The 25,628-nt window shown below is 35.9% G+C and overlaps 1 protein-coding gene across 5 annotated transcripts in view; it reads right to left on the bottom strand.

Moving 5' to 3' along the window:
• The window catches only part of pphln1 (periphilin 1), a 93,629-nt gene that overhangs the window by 14,489 nt on the left and 53,512 nt on the right, over window positions 1–25,628 (bottom strand). For 2 of the 5 annotated variants that reach the window (XM_015338994.2, XM_015338993.2), the window contains exons 7-10: window positions 20,911–20,987; window positions 15,181–15,297; window positions 10,875–11,009; window positions 7,219–7,272 (exon numbers count right to left, since the gene is read on the bottom strand). In XM_015338994.2, coding sequence (XP_015194480.1) covers window positions 7,219–7,272; window positions 10,875–11,009; window positions 15,181–15,297; window positions 20,911–20,987 — 383 coding nt within the window. The remainder of the gene's footprint in view (window positions 1–7,218; window positions 7,273–10,874; window positions 11,010–15,180; window positions 15,298–20,910; window positions 20,988–25,628) is intronic. The other 3 variants (XM_015338996.2, XM_015338995.2, XM_069192371.1) reach the window with 3 other exon arrangements.

Below are 25,628 nucleotides of genomic sequence, written 5' to 3' on the forward strand. Positions count from 1 at the left end.
CATGCATATGCATATAAATATGATATTTCTAACCAGTTTTGTAAAAATATGTTATAAATAGCATATTGTCTCCTTCCAAGTTGAGTGAAAAAGCATTTATAATAAAGGTCTTACCTACCCAGCTGTGAGGATAAAGACTATTATATGAACTAATGTTAATGACCTGTCTTAGCTTCAGAGTTTGTGTCCATGAGACAAATGCTGACAAGGTTAGATAATGAACCTGTAATGTTCCTCTATTGCCCCCAATATAAAGCATAAAAATAAATGCTGCTTAATTAAAGGACCCTTTCTAGTCCCCATTGGAGATCATTTGTACTTGTAGTAACACTGCAGGACACGAGTCAAATACAAGGCTCAACGTTTCCCTTTCAATACCAACAACTATGAAAAAGAACATTCTTCTTTTTTCTAACTACCTAATTAAACCACTTAAGGTTACAGTAGGACATGCAAATAGTGAAAACAAATGCAAAATACAACAAAGGATTTTTTTAAATTACACTTTTTATATCAACTTCAAATAATGCTACTGTATATTTAATGAATATTAAATTATTTTTTATATTTAAAAATACTTATTTTAGCTACTGATAAGTTATACAATCTAACCAACTCAGTTTAATACTGCTACATTCTTTAAAATAGCTCAGTAATCTAAAAATCAGGTAGAAACCATATGCCTAGCTGTACAACTTATTTTGTTCTTTGCCAGCAATGTTAATTTAAGTATCCTCATCGGCGTAAAAACAAACTAATGGCGTACTGTTATTTGTGAAAATAATTAGAACTATATGAGTGGAGAACCTATACGGAAATAAGATCCTAGGGATTAAACAATGTAGATTTTGAAAAGATAGATCAACTAACTTGGTTTATTGAACAAACAACAACAGTAATAGACACACGCAGAGCATAAGTTCTTCATAAAAGAATAATTCTCAAATTACAAGCAAAAGTCATTCAGGGAAATGCCTGTATTTGGAATGACTTAGTTAATAGAAAACAGAGTACAGAGAAGGTAAGAATGCTCAGATTGAAGTTATACAATTAGTGCCACGAGGACCCTAGTTCTTGCTCTTCCTAATTTATATCAAAGATCTAGATTCTGGTATAGTTGATAAATGAGTTAGGTTTACAGACAACACCTAAACAGGCAAATGAGCAAACACAGTGATAGCAGCAATAAAATTAAAAAAAACATTTAAAAGTCAAGAATGGGAAAACACTTGGTGGATGACATTTGATGTGGACTAGTGCAGTTTTATAAGGAAGAATAAAAAACAAACTATAAACACAAAACTGTAAAGCTGAGATAACTACTTACGAAGAAGACTTTACAACTTCTAGGAAGCATAAAAGGCAAACACAATGTTAGGATACATAGTTTCAATTTTAAAATATAAATAAAGGTATGTCATCCTTTTGTTTAAAATAGCAAAATCCACTAGTAAGGCTTCCTTTAAGATATTGCATAAAATATTATGAAATGATATTGCTGCTTTGGAATCAGTCCACAGAAGAGAAATCATACATTCCAAGGTTTCAAGAAGTGTTCTATACTAACAGGCAAATGACAAGGAGACCTGATATAAGTTATTTAACCCTCAAAGGTACTGACAAAGTCAACAAAGCATACATCTTTAGTATGAACAGTGAAACTCCAACCAGAGGACACAAGTGGAAACTTCATGGACACGCATATGAAAGTGATACTAAAGGGTTGGACGGAACAAGCTAGAAGCCTTTTTGTTGAAGCCAATACCATTATCTTCTCTCAAGAAATTGGTCAATGAGACCCTTGTAGTAAGTAACTACTAACTATCCAAAAGTCTAGATGAATTAAATGGTCTTCTCTCTTTTTAACTGTTCTTATGTTTTTATGTGCTTATACTAGTCTTAACACAAATATTATTTCTACTATCTTTCTATAAAGGAAAAAAAATAGCCAGTATACTGGCTCACACACCTAGTATTATTCAATTAAATAATGACTCGTATAATAAAATAATTTTAGTGTGCGTACTTTGATGCAATCTGATACCATGCTTAAAACGATCTGTTCAGAAATATATTTCAAAATAACTTGGAAACCAAGGGAAAGAACAGTCATCATTCATCACGGTTAATAAATGTTGTGTGTCTAGAAAGACACCTTTGTGGGGATGAGGGAAAAATAAATTACTCTAATCCTCCAACAAACCACTTATTGCTATAACTTGTAAGAGGAATGCTATAATAAAAGAAAAAACATGAATCCACACAGATCTGCACAGTCATTGGGAAAAAGTGCAAATGAAAAAAAAAAGAAAAAAGCCTAACACATTTCAGAAAGGTCATGATTACAGAATGACTTTAAATTTAATATGCCTGAAGGTATACCTCCAAACTAAAACCGAAAAAAAAAACATTGAAACTAACATTTTGTAACATTTTCTTTTTTGACCTCTTTCAGGTTTTTAATTCTTTACACATCGTTAAAGTTAAATTTAAAAAATGCTTTGGATTGAACAGTATTTTTTTAAAAAGCAGACAACTTATTTCTAAAAAAAACGGATAATCAAAGCATTAGTATTTATATAAATAAGATTAAGGACACAAATATTGTGTATTTTTATGTCTAAAAACATTACAATGATGTGTTAATAAGAGGGACAACCAAAATGAAACCCCAGCTGGATGAAACAAAAAAATGCTGTCCACTATCCATCAGATTCTCCATCAAAAGAATGTATTCAAAGAGTAAGTCAGTTTACACTGAAACATTACCCATAACAATGCTGTATCAACAATGAAAGAGTGGTTTGCATTCGTTGAACACATGGATCAAAAAGAAAACAGAAAATCACTTGATGTTTGGACCATGTGTGTAATCTATGTAATAAGAAACTTCCAAAATACAAAGAAATGTGATACACAGATCAAAATCAAAGCCTATTAACCTGGCATTAATCTAAAGGTGTAAGCATCCTATGGAAAAAAAACATAGCTGAAGTCAGAATATTATGTTAATTGATTTTAGCTTCAAATTCAAATTTCCTTTTCTAATCATTGTCATTAGGGAAAACGGTACCGGTGCCCTTAGTTGCTTTACACATTCATTAAATACAGTTACATTTCTGCTGCATTACAGTTTGTGCAAATGAATATATCTCTGAAAGCCTGAATCTTTTTTCCCACACAATTTTTACAATCATAGACACTTTAGTGGATGTTAAAATCTGTCCAGATAATTCATCAACACATCAGGTCAAATACAAATTTCAGAAAATGCACCCAACATTGTATCTAAATAGTGACAAATATTTGAGCATCAAATGAAGAAGTCAAATAAATGTGATCTTTAATGCACTACACTTGATTTTATTGAGTTTAATACTAATATCACATTTCCAATGACAAGCCAATATATTCATGCCAATAACACTGTACCAGCACAAAAGTATCCCATTTCAATGCTGGCAGTGTCACTGTCAGCTACATGCCAGATCTTGTGACAGGGAGCCAAGTGCTTTGTCTTACACTGTGCCTGTCAAATAAGACTGACTCAGACACACCAAAAACTAGATATACAGAGATGCAAGCACAGAAGAGGTAGAATGGTTACAAATGAGAGGAGGACAATTAGCTGAATTTGTAGTTGCTAATTTATCTGAGGAACTCAAAGGCTGGTTCCTGAAGGAAGCCAGGGTATCAGCTTCAAAAACACGGCTGACTAGCTTCTTCCATAATCCCATAGGCCTATATACATTTCTTTGTAATACTGGATTTGGGATACTGGAAAACTAACAAGAGATCCAGGAAGATTGGCATAACAGGAGAGAGAAAAGGACACCTGTGGTTTTTCCTTCAAAAAGCTTTAGGTCAGGTATCTTCCCACTAGCTTGCTCTAAACATGTTATCATATGAAGTGTCTGATGTACTGACTTAGTGGTTGCATAGAAACCATCTGTTATTGGTACACAAGCAGAAGAAAGTCTGTAACTGCATATGTATTAAACTCTTTGCATTGAACTGCTTTAATCCTTTCAAATTCACCATCCAGAAAACATCTGGTGATTCTGCCAATACAAATGTTTGTTTTAAGGTGCATACCATACCATTTTTACTAAATGTGGCATCACAGTGGTGCAGTATTTAGCATTTCTGCCTCACAGAGCTGGGGTCCTAGATTCAATTTCAGACTTGGGGTCCTATCTGCATGGAATCTGTATGTTCTCCCTGTGTCCATGTGCGTTTCCTGCAGGGGCTCTGGTTTCATCCCACAGTCCAAAAACATAATGGCAGGTTATGGGACTTCAGAGAAAATTTCCTCTCTATGTGTGTGTGCGTTTGCATTTGTCTATCCTTTGCCAGACTGGTGTTACTTGCAGGGTGTACCCTGCCTTGTGACCGTTGCTTGCCAGGATAGGCTTTGGCACCCCCGCCTACTGATTTGAACATCTGAAGATAGATTTGAAGATTCTGTTTAAAATACTTCATTTTTAATCTAAACATTTTATGGCCTTTAAAACTATAAAATAAACATGTTGTCAGCTGTTTACTAGGACAAGATAGAGGTTACATGTATACATTAGAAATGCCTTATAACACTGTCTTATAAAAGCCTGTATAGTAGCCATGTCCCCAGGTACTATAAACTAACTTCCTTAATCACAGCTGGTTAAACAAACAGGTTATTATACAAGTCTATAATGGATAAAGGTTATCTAAATATGTAATTGGTGTGACTGACAATAAGAATTATTCCCAAGTGCTTTATTTTCAGCTGTATTTGTTTCATTTTACCTTGTACATCCTGAAGTAAACAAGTGTAAAAGAGCTGCTCCCTTGACAGTACAATAAAATCTTTCTGACATGAACCCTGAAGAAGAAATAAATGTGCAGACAAGCTGAGGTAAATGCTGTCCTTGGGTAACATGAGTTTAATGTTTTCCACAAAGCAGTCTTTTTAGAAGATATTTTTAACATACTAGCAAAAATAGAAGACAATTATGCAGACCCACATAACAGGATCCGTAGCACTTAGAAAACCGGAACTGTGAAACACAGACAACATAAAATAATACTCTAAATAGTAATTAGACAGTGAAACTTATTTAATAGATTGCTACACTGCATTATACTACTAATTAATAGGTAGACACCCTTGCAAATTCTGTAATAAGATGAGATAATACCAATGTTTCATTTTTCCTTGTTTTTAAAAGGCTAGAATTTCTGCACTGATTACATGTTATCAGTTTCTTATCCAACTGAAGATAAATTGGGCAACATTAATTTCTTTGTGTAAACCTTTGTGTAGAACTGCATATATTTTTTAGCTTTACTTTTGCTAACAGATGGTTTGTTAATTGATGATTTTGAAAGCTGTGCCAATAAAAACAACAGTAATGGCATTCTAAAAAAATGCACTCTGTAGTGAACAAGTATTTGAATTCCCGCCTTTCTGGGGAAGAAAAGCCTGCCAAGATTGCACCAAATTTTACTCCTATCTTCTTAGTCTTGAAATAGAAATGCTTAGCTGTCCAGGGAAACCAGGGTAGGTATTTAATTTGAAGGTAGGTGTGCTTGAGTTCTGACATCATGCATACCCTTTATAAATTGTCTTGTCTAAAGAAGATATATCAAGCTGCTTGTGGGAAATCTTTCACAATTCCTTGTGTAATTGTAAGCCTATGATGATGATAATGTATTTTAGAGTTATCTGACTGTTTAGTTCTGCCAGGATATTAGAGACACAGACAGGAGAAAGAAAGAAATGATTAGTATCCTGCTCATCTCAACACCATCTCAAACAAATTAGAGAATATTTAAGAAAAACAGAATAATACTCAGTATGAAACACATGTTGAGTTTGATCAACACACTATTTAACTCTGCAGCCTTTTTCCTTTAGGATTTACAATTTTCACTGAAGCATAATGGATATGCTAGATGTCACCCATTTGGAAAATATAGCACTAACTACCCTCACCTTTGACGAGGTGAAACAAACAACAACTCAAGAAAGATTCCATCAGTAACATTTCATTATCTCTGCAGCAGTAATCAAATACTGAAGGCAATGGTTATGTGATGGTGCTGCCTGGCACTGATTTTAACAAGCCATGCTAATTAACTTGTGCTTTAAAATAAAACTCACTCTGCTGCTCCTTTGTCTCTACTCCCACATACTTCCGCAGTTATTCACATGCACTGAATTCTGTATATTTCCAAAAACCTAGCTACAGATATTCAAAATCAAGTATATAAAATGATGTACACCTAGTAAGAAGGGAAAAAAATAGTTTTGAAATATATAATTTTGCATGAAAAGGTGTTTTTAAATTTAGAAAGCAGTCCTGAACATCTTAACGCCTTTTGAGTAATTAATCAGTCTTTTGCAACATTTTAGTGTAAGTCTGCATGGATCTTGGTATATTTGGCTGAGCACGGTTATGTGTAAAATGAGTTGCAAAGATTCTTTGCCCATTTACACAGATGATGAGTTGACATCATGCCTGGCACCTGCACGAACAGCATTTTATCACAGTAGACAGACAAATGATCTCATCCTTTCCCAAAAAATGTTTTGGGGCTCAGTACAGGGGGAGAGACAGAAAGGATCAGTGAGGTTCTCTGTCCCGACATCTCTGTGGCTTGAGAACCTTGCTCTTAAGTGCTCATCATCATATATTGAAATCCTACACAAAAAAACAGAAGTGCATTTTTTTATTTTTTATGTGTGTTATTTTAATGTCTCAGTACTTCACTGGCTTGCTAGTTGTAACAGCTGGAGAAGATGGTGATTTAAAATGCTGAGAAGACTGCTCACTTCTGTTCCTTTCCGCCTTTCACCAGCAAAAACATATCTACAGAATTTTTAAGGCCAGCTCAATATTTGACCAACAAAAAGTTTAAGCTAATAAAATGTGGAGTATGTTTTCTCAGTACCCTCTAGTACCCTAAAACCTAAAGTGCAAATTATAATAAAGACCCCAATCCTTTCCACACTAGCTGTGCACATGCCTGACCATGGTAAACTGATTTCTGAGGCAACCAGAACCAGAGAACGTGACTGTGATGGATAGTTCTTATTCAAGGGATATAGATTTGAATTCCTGCCAAAGTAAATTAGACTGTTTGGCTGCTCTTGCAGTATTGGTGTATGGAACATAGTGTGCATTTTCTTGTGGCACTCAGTAAAACATGCATATTCAAAACCTGAGAAACTACCATTTTCAGGAGTGGTCTGGATGGGTCAGCACAGGAGCAATGTAGACACGATGGCTAGACAAGATTGAGAAGAAAGAACAACAGCTGAAAGATACTTGGTATGCACTGGAGACTGTATGCCACATTATAATAGTCGGTAATGCCTGTGGTTGAAAGAATTCAGGATTTCATAAAATCATCAGCTATTACAGCTACATTATTAGCTGCAGTCTTCAGTGACTGCTTTTTGTAAATGTATTTAGGTCAACTGAGCATCAGATATTAAAATTATAACAGTCTTTACATAATTCTAATTTCACTAATAATGTTCAAAGAACTCAAACTCCAGAGAAGTTGACATTTGATTTAAAAATTACTTATTTTGATAAAATAATAAAACCCCAGTGAATGACAGATTGGCTGTTGCTTGGCAACTGTCCTGAGTCATGCACAGCTCTTCAGCTATACTGGGGGTAAATGCAGAATAATCTTTGGACTATCCCAAGAGCAGTGGAAGAGGCTACCCAAGCAAATGGCACTGACTTTGACCATCTAGACAGGTAAAACAATGGGGTGGGGGTGCCATAATGGTATCTTCAAAATAGGTGAGCCCAGGAAAATAGACACACAACAGCAGCCAGAAAGTACAAACCACTGCTCCTGTTTTTCATTGTAAGGGAAACAAAAAGCAAACACAACCTAGCTCATCTTTGAGCTGATAACTGATGAGCATAACCCAGCAGCTAAGATGCTTACCAGGTTCAAAACAGCCTCTCAAATCACAGTCTCTGAGACCTTCACAAAACATTATCCAAAATGGGTTTCTCTCAGAAAGTCTGAAATTTCCAAAAATGCAAAAACCTCATGGTTCTGTAGTCTCACAGTCACTTGGTCGGTTGCTTCCTTCTCCCTCTGGTAGATAAGCATAACAGAGAAATTGCGCTCTGTCTTCAAACAGCAGATCAAACCGGCCTTTTGAAACCTCAGCTTCCTGCTTTTCAAACTGTCACCACACCAATTGTTTTACAGAAACTTACCAGGTGACTGAGGTCAGCGGCTCATTCCCCACAGCTTTCTGGGGAATGTGGTTCAGACAAAGGATGCCACCTTGTCTGAACTTGTTGTATTATCACCATAGTTAACAGTATTCAGTTAAAGGAATACATATTTCAAATGAATAATACTTGCACGTACAGAAAAGTAAAAATTTTTGCTTTTCTTTGCTCTTAAAAGTAATGCAATTTTAAAAACTCAGATCGCATAATCCACTTACACTTCCTCCTTTGATCCAAACTGTCAAAAAGTCAGATTTTTTTTACTGGAAAAAGAACTATAGGATTCCAGAAGACAAGTGAATCTAGCACCCACAGTTTACTCTTTGGAGAGCATCCAATGTAAACACCAAAACCTCTTTCTTTACTCATTTTGAAAACATGGATTTTCACAGCTCTGCCACAATATTTATGCAGACATGAAGTTACGCACTTAAATACCAGCAAGAAGCCAGAGTCCAGTGTGTTCCTCCTTGTCTTAAAGAACTGCAGTCAATCTCACTGGTTGCTTAGATGTATATATATACACACATAATTTATTTAACAATATTCATCAGTCTTTAAATTAAAATTAAAAACAGTAAATGTAGTCTTAGATTACTTAATACACAAACCCTTCCAAGATTAAAATAAAAACTCACTAGGTCATCCATGATGACCAGCTCTTTATAAATAATGGATTGTTTATTTTCTCCTATTTGCCACCATTATTGTGGTGCTATGTTTAAACAGTTTTATTCTTTTGTTTTTTAAGAGACGGGAAACCTACTATTACATTTAAGGAAATGAAAAATTAAACAAAGGTGTTCAAATAAAGGAAATTCTAATTATTTAAAGATACTTAAAAGTACTGTTATGTTTATGTTATCAGCATAAACTCGTATCTCAGCCTGGCCCCCTAACTTTAATTCATAAGATATCAGAACAACCGTTTTGTTTGTCAATATTAAGAATGGTGCACTCCTAGTTAATTTCTGGAGGCTCAGTATGCCTCCAGTAAACACTATGTCTATCACTATGTTTTTCACGGGTGGCCGAGTACTGCCGTTTAGGGATAGTTAGGTCTAAATTAATTACTTTGGAAAAGGGAGAAATTGTAATTACATCAGTTAATATTTGCCATCAGAGACCTCAGGTGAACTTCTCATCCATTCCTTCCCCTTGATTCCAAATTGGAAAGGTGTGTCACACATAGGTGCTGAAATTATAGTTTATACCACAGTGCTTCAGGCAGCTGAAACTCAAGGAGGCTGAAAGAAAAACCAACTTATGTGCAGGAGAAAATGGTAGGGTAGCCATTTTTACTACATGACACACACTCCGTTTACACTTTCTGATCACAAAGAAACGTAATTCCACTGCATTCCACCTTGGAACACACAAACAAACCAGCAAAAACTTAAACCAAAAAACAATTACTGGAGCCTCCCAAGTAGCTCAACTGGTAAAAGTGATCACCTGAGTGCAGGTTGAGCACCATAATCATGGGATCAAACCTGGGTAGCCGATGGTGACCAGGATTCCTCAAAGTGGTTGCACATAGTGTGTCTCCAAGGGTAGGGTTGAGGGTAGGCCAGGGATCTCTGGACCAGCAGTGATACAGTAAACTCTGGACCCTTCCAGTCAATTTCAGACATTTGGTACTCTAAGGCAGGGATGTTGGAATATGTTGCGTGATATGGTAAAAGACAAATTGCCCAAAATGGGCAGGGCGGAGGAGTTTGCTTATACCTTTTCATTCACCCCTGTATGCAGTTGTGGGGTTGGAAGCCAAAATGTGAAAAACACACAACTGGCTATTTCAAAAATAAAAATAAATGGTGATTCTAAAACAAACATATTGCTTTGAAATTGTAAAGAAAACTTGCGCATTTGATATGTCAGTAATGTCTGTATTGATGGGTTATGTAAATAAAGATGCTCTTCTTAGTGCTATTTTTTTAAGTACCTAAAGTAACATTATGAAAAACATCTTTACTTGCATAACACATCTTTTCCAACTTTAATTACTTAATTGATGATAGGAAAAACTACCCACTAACACTATTGTCGTAATATAGCACTTACTTGGCTATAAAACAACTATGGTGAGGAAGTAGTCCATGCCATGAGCACATCAGAAGTTAAAAGCTAATTCTACTCAAATTAAACTATGAAGAGAACCACAGTGCCCAATAAGCAACACAGACAGTTCTTTGTCAATGCAAAATGCAAATGAAATTAAATTTATAGCTACTTAATGGTGTTTGCAATTGTGTGTTCCACAATAAACCAATACATACCAGTCTGAATAAACAGGTTTTCTGGTTTGTAATCAGACAGCAATATAATTCCACAAAAATGAATTATGAATAATTAATTTAATTAATAAATAATTAAAATATATGTATATCACATTGAAGAGTGCTAATATTTTAGAACCCTATCAAGAATATTTAGGTTTTTTATTAAAAGGGGGAAAAAGCTAGAAGTAATATAATGTTAAACTCCAGTATAATTATGTATTTGAGTTTATTATCTAAACATAAATAACTTCTGCATTGCAAGCAGAATATCTGACAAGGCCCCTGCCTTGGGCTTATAAATACATTAAAATATACCAATAAGAAAAAAGAAATCCCCAACCTGTTCAATTTCTCTGGCTTTTTCTGCAATAGCTATAGCCCGTCGCTCCTGAAAGTCATCATTCAGAAATGTGGTTGTATCGTCTCTGCTCGGCTGATGTTCCTCTTGTTCCCCTTCAAAAACTTGTAAATCATCCTAAGAAAAAAGGAAAAATAGTAATTTCCTCAACTTTGTAAAACCAAATTTATTTCTGAGAAGAAATAAAAACTTCAAGACTTCTTGAAGACTAAGGATGGAGGGAGAGGAGTATGTGCCACTTTTTATCTTCACAATATCCTTTTTCAAATAAAACACCCAGCTAATGATCAGGTCTGTTTTGCTTTTCATAATGATTTCTGATTGAACAACTGAATATTTTTCACATATAACAAATAGAAGAGTGACCACTCTGTAATTCAGTTTCCTGCTTTGTATGTTAAAGTAATAAGCTGATGTAACTGCACATGAATTTGCATTTGTTTAATGTGATAAATGGGATTTATAATATGATAACATCAATTCTAAATCACTATTAAGGTTTAAAGAACCATATTTTAGATTTTAACTTAATCTTGATCATTGTAATTTGACCTTAGTTTATACTGTCTCTAAAATTGGGCTAATTTCAAATGTATTGTTGGTGTCATTGCGGTTCAAATACATTATAAAGCTTTAAATATGTCCACACTACTAAAGCTGTAATTTTAGCAGATAAGGTAAGTTTAGTATGATGCAGATAGGACAGTAGTAGTATTTAGTATATCGTATTTAGATGTTGAATGCAAATTTAAAGCTGAAAAGCAAGCTAATGGAAGTTTAAGAAAATGTGAGAGTACTCTAATTTCACCAACTGAATTGTAAACATACATTGATCTCTCTGTCCATTTGTACACATTTACATCAGAAACCCCTCAGAAAAGTAATTTTTAACACAAATGGTCTTAAAAAGTAATGTTAAAAATATTTATGTAATGAGACCCACAACTTAGTGTTTAATGCTTTCTATGATTAGGACTTTAACAGGGCTCCACTGGGCTTTAGCTCATCTGACAGTTGCTGCTCTGACATTTCTGATGAATGTATTAGAAAAAATATTAACCAAACATGATAAAGTACATAACAGAGGACATACATACATTTGAACATTTGACGTTCAAATAATAATGCTGTGTATCTGAACAACATGAATGGTACTTCTTTAACCTTATGTATATATAAATGGATGTCTGCAAAGTTCATGAAAGGTCTTTCAATGAGAGACTATTAGAAGCACAGTTACAGTTTATAGAAAAAAAATCAACTGTACCATTATCATTATTAAATCAATTAAAATATCCCCTAATATACATTAAGATTCAAACGTGTGCATTTTCTTAATGGTTAAAAAAAACAAGTAGAGTTTCCTTTATTGTCTGTGTGTATTGTTAGATTTTACCACTATTGGGCATTAGGTGGACTGCTAAGCAGATTGTGCTGTGTTATATATATATAGTGAACAAAAAATAATTATGCTCTTCCATCCATCAGCAGCAGTTTTTCTGCTGCAACAACCCAGAGTCTTTCTCTGAATGAAAAGACTATTATCACCCTGGTGAACACCAGTCCATTGCAGGGCCATGGAAAAAGAAACAGACAATAGCCATCTTAAAACAGCCATTCACATCTATCCACCATAACCACTCCACACAGAAGGCACCTTCAGACCTTCACAGTTGTTCTTAATTTGAAATAAGTAATCTTGCTTATACTTATGTTTAGCATAAGTTAAACATTTTGAATGAGAATCTCAGATTTCTATAAGGGTTATCTATGATTCAGATAGGAATGTCATATCAACGTACATATCAAAATTTTAATGTTTTTAGATATTGAAGTCCTTCTAGATAAGAATATCTGCTAAGCAACTGCTGTTCATCATCTCATCAAAATCACATTTGATCACCATCTTTCTGGTGTGTACACAATTCCTGAAGACCACATAAATAAAACACTACTGACATCACAGCAGCAACTTAAAATGTCTCATTCATTCACATTTTTATATTTTGTGCCTCACCATAACATTAAGCTTGGTGGAAATTGAGACAAGAATTCAGAACTTCAAAGATTTCCATTAACTTCATGTAACAAAGCAGTCACGTCTAAAGTAACAAAACTAGGTAAGGTTGCCAAGGGGAAGCATCATGACACTGCATCATCTGAATTTGCAAGAAGTCATTAGGGGACTGACATCACCTGTTCCTCTATACAAGAGATCAGGAAGTAAACAGGTTATCTGCATTAATTTGGGTTAGACCTTCACTGTCATTCAGTCTCATGAGGAGACTTCTGGTTATCAGTCTCTGATGATACTTCAGGTTACTGAAAAGGTAATTGAGAGCAGGGAAAGGCTCTCGAAAAGTTGCAGCCTCAGTCAGCGGTTCTGGCCAAATGGGATCGACCAAGTCGAGGAAAATTCCAGTTACTATTAATAAAGAATGAAAAGGTGAGAGGCATGCAAGTAACATACCAATTACAGGTTAAAAAGGTTAGTCTGGCTTCATCAAAATTCTGCTTATAAAATGGGAATTAATTTGTACAGATCCTCTACGCTCAGTTACTAAAAGGGGATATGTCAGACTTTCATAATAAAGGTAGATTCTACTGTCAACTTAAGTAGTGCTTTTCATTGCTTGCAATGATCCCAGCCTCAGCAGGGTAGGGACATTTTCATACATAAAAGCAGGCACTGTAACACCCAATTTAGAAAAGGAATTAGCTGTAACTATAAATACAAATGAAAAGTATTGTTTTAATTCAATCTGAATTATAAATACTTATTTCATCCCCAAGTGTGCAACATAAATGTAAGGGTTAAGCATGTTATACTGTACATTAAATCCTCTTAGAAAAACTATCTTTAATTGCTTTAAAACACAATTAAATTAACAAACAACAAGCATTTAAAACGAAATTCTTCCAAGCCGGTCAACAATTGTCAAATTTTTGTTGTAAGAGTAATTAAGGGATAAACCATAGCAAGTGTTGAATCAGCAATATCATTCATACCCAACACCATTAAACTTCAAATTGTTTATTATTTGTAGATTCAACACTTTTCACTATTTTTCCCACTATCGTAGATAAACTGAGAAAACATTCCTGTGATGTCACCTTCTTTTCTTTAAGTTCATGTTATCAATGGACCAATACTTTCATTTTCAATCTATAGCACTTCAACAAAAGACTTATTTTCTTTAATGAATATTAGTTAAATAACTAAACTTGTCTAAAATGTTTTCATAATTAATAGTTGTCACATGTAAGTGTAGTCTGTCTCTTCTTGTCAAACATTTTAATTTAATTTAATGTTTATATAGTGGTTCTGATTTAAATAACCTTGTCCTCAAACATTGGGCTTTTGTGGATTTGTTAAAGAGAGTAATGGTAGAGATCACATTTTTGCCCTAGAACATGAAAGTGGAATGACAAAGTTAAAAATGCAGCACAAAAATTATTGTGTGAAAGATTTACACTTTGTTGAATTATTCATATGTAAAACATTAAAAGCCTTTTAGTTAATAAGCAATTTTCAGCTTGGACACTGGTTAAACATCAATGATTTGTACATTTATTTTAAACAAGGCTAAACTAAAAAAAAAATGTAAAGACTGATGTTTAATCTGAAGGATATATAGTCCTATAAAGAACTAAAACAAAATATTATTGCTGTGAAAGAGGGCACTGATTAAATGATTTTTGGAAAAAAAACATTAGAAGGGGTGACATGTATTCTGTACTTTGCAGCTGAATGGGTAGATATTTATATAAAATACAGAAAATGGATGGATGGATTTGTTTAAATAATTATTTTGTCATGCATTTTTTAATTTACCTTTATACCTATTACTTCGTAATGTAATGGTAAAAATCAGTTGATTTTAATTATTGTACAATTTAACCATCATTAATTAAACTTATTGGAGAAATAATTATGTATTGTTCTGGTTTATACAGTTATCACATTGTGGATTATGCACCCAATGTTGTGCATTATATTATCAGCACATCTGCCCTGCCCTCCTTTTGTTCTGAAATTCCAACAATCTCTTTAGCTAGCAGTGAGTTAGGCAATGTAATCAGACCAAAATGTAACGTCACAAGAATATTTCAATAAGAGTGAGTAATTAATGGTGGTACATTCTGCAAAAGGGGCAAAGTATTAAACCAAATTTTGTGAGCTCATCTCCCAGGGAATGTGTCCGAATGTTTGAAACACCTCTGAGGTTAGCAATACAGGGGAAACTGTTTGCATGCAAAATGTTAGTTGTGGAAACACAAATCTTACAAATTCTGGCTGAGCCTCTGACACATCATTAGATTGTTCCAGTGTTTCATCGGCCTTTTCACTCAAAGCTTCTGCAGGCTGAGGCTCAGGAGGTTTGCTGCTTTTATCCGAGCTTATCTAAACAAATGAACAAATACACGAAGGCATGTTTCCATTAAAATTCTGTTATCCAAAAGAAGGACATGCTCCAAAGCAAGAAAGCATAACCCTGTTAAAGTAATGGAGATAGATCAATTACCAGACTAATAATTTTCAATGGACATAAGATTGGAGGAAGGCTTTAGACATGCTGGCAGACAGGACTATGAAAAGTGGTTTTCCACTTTTTCCAAGGATAAAACATGATTAATCCAATGACAATACACAGACATTTGGAAGCCAAAGACAAACCATTAGACAGCTCAAAACCCAAAGTTTTAAATAAGAAAAATCTCCCCAAACACATTTCATTTTCTTTCTGCTCTTTGTATCAAAACTCAAATTTTGGAACTTCATTATTTTTATTTGCCAGTGGGTGTAGGGGGACTTTTTTCATTAAGTATCTGTAATGAAACCAAAGTGCATTATACAGTTATAAATCCTTCATAACTCTTTTCCTGCTTCCCAGCAACAGCACACTTGCAGTAACTGCAGTTATCCACACAATATAAGGTTCATTACATCTAGAATGAACAGGCTAAACCTTCCTATGTGAGAGTGTAGGATAACTGAACAGACACTGACGACAAGCCTTTTTATGTTAATGTTAATGTTGATTATTCAAAACAATCAATCATCATCTATACTGTTAAAAACCTGCCTGTCCCACTATTGTTCCTAATGTGTGGCTTGAACTAATGTCATTAAACTTCCTATCACTCACGAACAAACAATGAATATTTGAAAAAAAAGCACCGATCAAAAGCAGGGGTGCAGAAAACAGATTTAAGACTGCAATACAGAAACAAACTCAGGAATCTGAGTTTTAAACTGAAGTTAATTTTTTTTTTTTACAAGATACATCCTGATGTTCCCTGGGTGACAAGTTCAAGTGGCATTAAGCTGCAGAACCCCATGGACCTTCTCTTCTTAACCAGGGCTATCTTGAAGCTTTCTCTGCTGCCTCAGTGATATTACAAACAGCTCTCCTCCTTCTCTCTCCAGTGATGCCCAATATGCTGAAGGCTTTGTAGACTGACCAGCAAAACCCCTACAGCCAACCTCAATAGGCATACACTTACTTTCCAGCCCTGTGTCCAGCAGTCATTTACCAGCCCCTCATACTTGGCCATTTTCCTCTCGTAGGCCTCCTCCAGCTGATCCTCCCATGGCACTTTCAATTCCAAAAGGATGATATTTTTGGTTGACTTGGAGACCAGGACAATATCTGGCCTCAAAGTGGTCTTGACAATGTGCTGTGTTCCCCAGTTGTTTTTCCAGGCCAACCATGAGTTGCCAGTTCCATGCAGTCTCCTGTATCCCTACTCTTGACTGAACTCCTGAGCCTAAGTGCTCTCCAACTCTGACAAAAGCTTTCTTCTGAGACATGGGCCGTACCTTTTTCCTGCTGCTAATTTCTATGCTGATCCCTTCTGCAATTATCTTCAGCACCTGACTGCGATGCCAATGGTACCTGCCCTCTTCCAAGAGCCTTCTTACACCCGATCAGGATATGCTCCAGAGATCCTGGTGACTCCACTTTCTCCCAGCTGTGCAAATCTGCAGGGCTAGGAAGGACATCATACATGGACTGGACCAGGAACTTAATCTGCTTAGGATCTGCCTGACAGAGATCAGCCTGCGTGACGCTCTTCTCCCACCTTGTCCAGGCTCCTTGCTGTCTCATCCCCACTGCCCTACTAAACCTCTCCTCCTCCATAGCTGCCCTCACCTCCTGAACTAACCCATGCCACTCCTTCCTTCTAGCAGTGTCATACCGCAGGGGTGAGAAGGTGTCAAGTCCAGCTCTTCCATGGGAAACTACTCCCACTAAGGCTCTGTGACGCAGACAAGACTCTAACCGATGAATGGCCTTCTTTGCTCTCCACTTCCTACCAGTCTTAACCTCTATCCCCTCCTGGGCCACCTTCGGGTCTCTTAATTCTTTATACAACACCTCTTCTCTTGCTCTGGCCACTTTAAACTCTTCTTTCAGGGACTGCAAGGGCAGCCTAAGCTTAGTAACGTTTCCATAGAGCTGAGGCTGCCCTTGAAGTGCATGGAAGAAGAGTTTAAAGAGTGCTGAGGCTCCTGGGAAAGCCCAGCCACCTTCGAAGGAAGCCACTGACCTTTCTCTCCAAATTCACTACCATGGAAATAGGGACTTCATATACCTGTAGTGGCCAGAGTATCCTTGGGAGAATGCCATGTTGATAAATCCACCCTTTAAATTTGCCAGGTAAATCTGACCAATACACCATTTTCAACCATCCCTCAATCTCCTGACACATGGCCTGGACTGAAGTGTAGTCCTTGAGGCTGCTATCAAAACACCTTGTCAAGGCTCTTTAGAGGCTTCTCAGAGACACTCGGAATGCGCGTCCCTGCCAAGTTGAAATGGAAACTATCCACAACCTTACCCCTATTCATCAGTAGTGACCTTGATTTTTCTGGCTTAAAGCTCATCCTTGCCCATCCGATCAACCTCTCCAGCCCCTGCAGGATCCACCTGCTTCCTGGCACTGACTCCGTTGTAACTGTCAGGTTGTCCATTAAGGCACAAATTGGTGGCTGCCTTAGCTTTAGGGCCCCGGCATTCAGGTTCAGCAGACTTGAAAACCACATTCATTGCCAGGGCAAAGAGGGTCACAGAGATGGTGCAGCCTGTGATTATCCCAACTTCCAATCTGTGCCACTCTGATGTTATTGACCCCGAGGAAACACTCATGTTAAATTGATCGTAATAATCAAGGATGAGATTCACCTCTCTACCTGGAAAGTAGTATTTGCGCAATTGCCTGGACCAACTTGTGGGGAGAGGATCCATAGGCATTGGTCAGGTCAAACCAGAGCACTACCAGGTTACCCCTACTTTCCCATGATTCTCTTCTCTAATAAGCTGGGTCACCACTCCTGTGTGCTCCATACCTTATATGCTACTCCATGCGGGCCAGGGGCTGAACTTGCCCTTGCTTTTCTTACGACCTCCCGGACCTCCTTCAAGAGTGGCTCCCTGGTGTCAAATTCAGTACTTGGTGCTGCCGGATCCACCAAAATACTGCACTGTCCCAATTCCTGCTCCCTTCGGGGATCACTGAAGGAACTCTGAAATTACTGATCGACTTTCTCCTTAGAACACTCCAGGCTCCCGCTTCGCTTCTGCACCAGGAGCTGTCTCATGAAGCCAAAAGGATTGGCTATGAAGGCAGTTTGTTTTCTAGCTCTCTCCTTCCGGCATCTTCTGCGCCACTCAGCTCTACATAGGGTTATCAACTTCTTCCTCAAAATGTCCCTTAACTCTGACCAAAGGTGGTCATTCCTTCTCACTTTATACTGCTTCTTTAGAAATGTACAAAATCTTCGCAGCTCTCTGATTCATGGAGTAAGATGCCCTAGCTGGCCTCTGCTCCTCTGTACCAAACCTCTCTGCAGCTAAGTTGACTATGATTGTTGTCATAGTCTGCAGCGTTCTTTCAACATAACTCCTTCCGCCATCACTTCCAGCACTTTATCCACATCCTCATCAAACTGCTGCCAGACTTTGGATTTGCAAACTTACGGCCATTTGACTCGAACTTTCACAGATAATCTGCTTGGCTGGACTTGTTTCAACACATGGAGGCTCCAGGCACTGTGGGGTGATTCCGGGCCTGGCTCCTGCTGCGTTGTGTCACTACTTGCCCCTCCAAACATTTCATCCTAGACTGATGAATCTTTAGGCCTCGATGGTTCTTGCAGATCTTTCCGCACACACATACCGTACTCATTATCACTTTCCTTTGCTTAATTTATTAACCTTTGGTCCTTCAAATTGGGGTGCTCATTCCCCCCCTCTCGGGCTCCCCTGGGGGTATGTTTCCTTTAAATAGTTTATTCTCTCTTATTTTATACTTTGGTATGATTTGTAAGCAGCAAAATAACTTTTTGTAAATTAAGTAAAAAAATAATCTTTTGCTTTAATAAGTAAAAAAAGTAAGAATAAAAGCACAAATCTGACTGGCAAACTAAACAAATATATATATACACATTTTATTGTTATTTAAAATATCTTGAATGCATTGATAGGCACAGCTTAATTTTCGTAAGATTAATCACATTGGCATACTCCTCTTGGTGACATGGTGCCACGTCATTTTCCCCATATAACTTGCACAAACAAAATAAACGGTCACAGATCTGTAATGCACAGACAAAATAATCTGGCTGTTTAAAAACATATTCCATCTGTCTTCATTTTGTTTAAATCAGTATTTCCAATTGACAGGCATCCAGTGAAAACCCATTTCATCTAACCTGTCCAAAATATTTTACAAAATGTTTGTTACAGATGTTTCCATTGAACTGTTTCAGAAGTAAAGCATTGGTCTAAATGATAAAAAAAAATCATATATTTCTGCAATACTCGCTGGCATTCCTGGAGTAACGTGGCTCAGTGCTGAGTCAAACTGTTAATAAACTCACCTCTTGAAGTCCCAGGATCTCAGGGGTCCCTAGGGTCAACTTCAGCAGGAGATTTCTGTAAGGTTAATCACCTCTGCTCTATACACATGCATAGCTACACCACATTCTACTGTTATAATGCCAACTAGGAGAAGAGCTCATGTTAAGCCAAAAGTCAGTGCAGGCTCGATTATCTAAAGGTACTTGTACTGTTGTATCTTTAACATATAGGTGACATTATGACTGTAGTGAGCTTGAAGAAATGGAGCTGGTGTTAAGACACAAAAAAGAGAGGGTGTTGCCTCAAACTGTCAGTATTTTATTCACAAACTGTGACTTGACAGATAAAATAAGTTACCAAACAATTATAAGTTATCTGCTCTGCTGCAGAATGAGTTATTTTTGATAATTAATGCAGTGTCATAATATCATTGGGTAGTTCAAATACTCACAGTTTCATGTGATAAAATGTACCTTATTAAAAGCTAAAGCTAATAAAGCATTTGTACACATTTGCATCCTCAAATTCTGTTCTTTGCAATGAAACTGTTGTGATCCTTTGACTGCCAGTTCTTTTCCAGATTTGGAATTGCAATACCTCAAACAAAATTCCCAGAAGGTTTATGTTTCCTGTCAAGAGATTCAACTTGCGTTTATGACATATTTCAGTTCAGGAATACTTTCATGTGTGGTTCCCAGGACTCTTTCCAGCACAGCAACATCTTTAATGTTCACACAGAACAGAAAATAATTATTTTGCTTATCATCAAAGGAATACCACATGGGCTCTTCTCTCAACATGTAAGGAAGCACTTGATTATGTCTTACAAAGCATGATGCCTGCTTTTGAGCAATAAACAACTACTTGCTGCAACACTTGTTGTCCCTGTCACTATAGTTTCTAGTACAACAACAAACCACGCACAATCTGGTGTATTTAAAATGTTTTTTAATTCAGTATGTCAAAGAAACAGGTGTGATGTTATAAAAAAGTTCCAGGCACCAAAATCATTAAAGATTTTTCTTTGTTGCATCATACGGAAGATGAATGATTTTTTAAAGTCAGTATCAATGTCTTCTCTGTCTCAATAATTATGAGCTGGCACTGGACTGCACAAACAGCTGTTTCTAATCATTCCAAATCAAGCCTACCTTTGAAGCAGATGTGGAACTCTGTGGAGAGGCATCTCTTGAAGTGTTTAAGGAATAGCTTGATGGTCTTTCTTTGTCTGTAGAAAAAAGCAAACAAACAGCTAAAGTTACTGCAAACTGTTAGTTTGCACAGCAAATTTATATTTACAATGGTTAAACAACAAAGCCAAACATCACAAAAACACTTTAAGATGTACCACATATACCACAATCCAACTTTTAAATCAATAACTTTTAAATAATAAAATTAGTTATTTTATTTGCTGTGTATTCTTTTCATCGGTTACTATTTTACTTTTAAAAATGTTTTTGATGTTTTAACAAAACACATGTATTAACTTAAGGATTTGTAATATATAATTTTTCCATCTTGTGGGACTTCCTGTTTCTGGGTCATTCTCAAGAGAATCTAGCTATAAATTCATCTTCAGTCTTCAGTCAACATGGATAAACAGGACAAAAACATCACAGTATTAGAGATGTGATCTGTTTCTCAAACACAAAGACAAACAGCTGCTTACATTTTATGTTCACCCAAAACAATAATCACAGAACAGCAGTTTACAGTTTCAGAAATATTGAAATAATATTGTGCCCCATGGGCTCCAATATGTCTATAAGAATGATTACAAAACACCAAAAAATGTTTTTTTTTAAATAAGATTTTCCATTGTGATGAATCATAGCCAAAGTAAAATTAAATACAGACATATTGTTACCCAACAATGTACTGTTCAGAATAAGAAGGATACCTGACTGGAACTTTGTGATAATGTATTCCCTGGTATTCAGCTTCCACTTAAGAAGTGCTCACAAAAGTTCTCTAATTAGCCTGTAGAGGTTAACAGAAATTAAGATAATTCCATTTTAATGTGACAAGCTGTCATATAACCACTAAGGCAGCAGTGTGAAATGGAAGTTAGACCTCTGGACTCTAGACCCAGACTTGATGCTGATATTGCACCCTTAAGCAAGGTATCTCCACTAAAAGCCCTGCTGTTGTATAAATGGGTCTCCAGTTCAACACTGTAAATTTGAGATTGTTGTCGATTGATTTATAATGTAAAAATAGAAATAAAAAAGTGTTTAAAACCATAATAAAGTGAAACTTTAGATTACGCTACATGTGAAAAAGTGTAAAAAATGGGAAACATACACAAAAATAGTCTGCAGATGAAAAAACGCCTGTTATAATGAACCTACACACTGAATTAGTTTATGAAATCTGCAATATTGTGAACCTATACCATAACTCCTCCTATGTATACTGTATTGGCATATGAAACACCTTAACAATAGTGTTTGCAGGGCCTATGGAATATATAACGTACATTAGGGAAAACTACATACAAAAATTTATATAACAAATTCATTTCAAGATGGAACAAATGGTTCTTCCTTTCATTATAATGCACTGAATAGAAAGTTAAATGTTTCTTCACTTAGTATATACTAATACATGAAGATAGTCAAGAGAGTTTGTGTTTTTTTTTCTATTCAATGGTTATTAAAAGATGTTTCACAAAATAAACAAGGTAGATAAAAGAGCAGCAATACTTTGGTACAGAATGAATAATTTTAAACAGTTTCCTATTTCTAGTTTGTTTTGCTGTATCCAGAGGATACAGGGTCGGCATGGACGAACATGTTATTAATTTTGCAGTGCCACTGAGAATGTCAGAATTATCTATATTACATTAGCAAACTAAATGACTTTAGAGAGGACAACACTAAAAATTGCATGAACAGGAACAGGAAATAATACAATAAATGACAAAGAAAAAATATTTTTGGTTAAAATCCTTGAAAGTATTTTTTGACTGGAATTGTATGCACCGTTTTAATGCATTTTTCATAAAGATAAAATTACCATCTGTCACACAATGCATAAAAGATAAAAGGTAATATTATATACACGATTTTGTACAAATACATGCATTCTGATTTATCTATTTTACATTTAATATTATCATATAAACAACTTCAAATAAAAAACACAATCATATTAAAACTTCCACTTTTTTATTTTATGCATCTTGGGTGGTATTTCTGGATACCGTTTCCTCTTTTGGCAAGAGGGCAAAATTTTCATTTTGTATTAAGTGCAAATCACATGTGATATTCTGTTCTCATTGCATTTTCTTTGGCATGCCTGTTTCCTGGCCTTATTTCTCATCCTGTAGAAACTCAGCACCCTGTCATAAATATCCACTCCACCCATGCTGGTTTTATATTCATGGCAGACAGTAGGTCATGCTGTCTGGATGCATCTCTTCTCTTTTCTGATGTGTACAACTTCCTCTTCTTGAACTTACACAAATGCCATCATTGTGTATAAAAATTTTATAGGAGAAAAAAAGTTAAGTTTAAAATAGTTTTCATACTTGATATTCACATGTTCAACATTTGCAAATTCACTTAATTACCAAAATTATCAGTGGCCACTTTGTTACGCATTTGCAGACCAATGCTTATGCACAAAACAGGTTATGCACAGTAGGAGAGTAAATGTGGATATAGCTTAGATCATATAGTTAACATTTATGTAGAATAGAATAGATTGTGTAGAATTAACTACATTTTTCCAACAGTTCAAAACATGTTCACACAGAGGACAAAAGCAATGGTCTGGACTCAATATTTGGATCAAATATGTAGATATAATAGAAAAGTTTGTAGTTCTCGGGTGAAAAACAATTCTGCTTTCAATGGACCACAGCTTACCTCTGTAAAACTAAGCAGAGAAACAATTTTGGTAAACTTTTCAATAAATAGGTTCTCCACATAGACAGGCAGATAACTCAGTTTAGTGCCCATCTGGGACAGACTTCCTAATCTCTGTTATCTTTCTTTGAAATATTTAAACATTTCAGTAAAATCTGAATGGTAAACACTTCTAAACTTGCCAATACCATCTTATTTTAGTTGACATGATTGTGTTTGTAGAAACCTGTCTTTAGCTTTTACACTGAAAACAAAATACCTCAAAATGTAACAAACGTAAAACATGTACTTGATTAACCTAATTTTTGATAAGGTGTTTTAACATTTCCTTTCAAATACTTTAATATGAGCAAAACCGATTATCTTACTAAAAACATGGCGAAAAACAAGAATAACTGAAATTCCAAAATGTTATTAAATAGCAGGTTCACGTTTTAAATTTCTAATGTACAGGCATTCAGAGTAACTTCCTACTGTCCTAACATAATGGAGTAAGTGATTAGATTAAACAAATGCCCGCATATACACGCAATACCAAATCTGAGTGAAGCAGAAATAAAACCCAAGAAAAATACATTTTCTTAAGATAAACAATCAGTAATGGTAACCACTGCATTACTACACAACCATTTTTTGTTTTTTGTTTTAGGCTTTTCTTTTAGTTTAACTAAAAACAGATTTGCTCTAGAAGAAATGTATATTGTTTTATAATCCACTGAATATCTCATGATTGTTAAATAACTATATAGCCTAGTTTGAGTCCTGACAACAGCAATTCCTACTGCTGTAGACAAATTAAACTGGTGGTAAAGATGTTGAAGATGAATGTTCTGGTGCTATCTTGGTGAGGTGACCATGGATGAGGATGAATACCAGAGTACCAGAACTTCTAACATGTTCAAACAGATGAGAAATGGTCACTGACGTGACACCAAGGCGACATTCCAACATTCACTCTCGCCGATTCATCTCCTCAACCATCTGTTGTGGCACGTTGCCGATGAATTCACTGTTTTTACAAGAGTGGGAAGTGCACAAGTCAAGGCTATGGCATAAGCTGACTGGGGCCAGGATTTCCTCAGTGTGCCATATAATTGTGACTCCTGGGACTTCCTGTGCCTCCAATTAGTGTTGACTATATTGTAAGCACTCCAAAGTTAATGGCATCCTGTAAGGGTAGTGCAAGGAAAATATGGGATACTGCATGTCAACTCAGAAAATCAACTAAGACTGAAAACTTTCTGATTGAAAAGAAGAAACACATATTAAATTCTCCATTTTCTTGTTTAAGACAGTTGGTTAACAGTACTATTGATTGTTACCATCAATATTCAGGCATGATAATTTTTTTGGCCCGGTCAAACTATAGCCAAACTTTGTGGCAATAATCAAGCACAACGAAAACACCCTCGTGCTGCTCATGTAACAACAGCTTTCTCGAGATATGTGATCGTAATTTACCAGACTTGACCCCCGCTGAACATTTTTGGGATGAACTGGGACATTTGCCATCTAGGGCTCAGAAAAACGAGAACATGACATTCCACACTCTGTGAAAGAAATTGAACACAATTCTACAAGACAAAATCTCTAAACTGGTAAAAAGCACGCCTGCATCCTATGTTGGCAACATAAATTAGTGTGTGCATTTCCCTGTAAGATGCCCTGTTGATGACCCATGTTGTTTGGCATAATAATATACTTGCCTATGCCATGTCAGTTCAATACAAATGTTGGTGTAACAGCAGCAATAAAGATTTGGTATTTTTCCGAATAACTTTATGAATATGTTGCATTTCCAAGTCTTGCACTTTATGGTCTTGGATTTGATAGTATATTTCGGGTTTTGCATGAATTTATGCCCTGCTCCTACAGTGTAAAAAGATTAAGAGTTCTGATATGTGGTTGTGTTGTGAGAATGGGTGCACTGGGGGTATAGGGATTGTAGCATTAAGCTATATTGATTGATAACAGGTAATTCACAACTTGCTATA

Source organism: Lepisosteus oculatus, chromosome 7 (genome assembly GCF_040954835.1).
Source record: "Lepisosteus oculatus isolate fLepOcu1 chromosome 7, fLepOcu1.hap2, whole genome shotgun sequence".
NCBI classification, from domain to species: domain Eukaryota; kingdom Metazoa; phylum Chordata; class Actinopteri; order Semionotiformes; family Lepisosteidae; genus Lepisosteus; species Lepisosteus oculatus.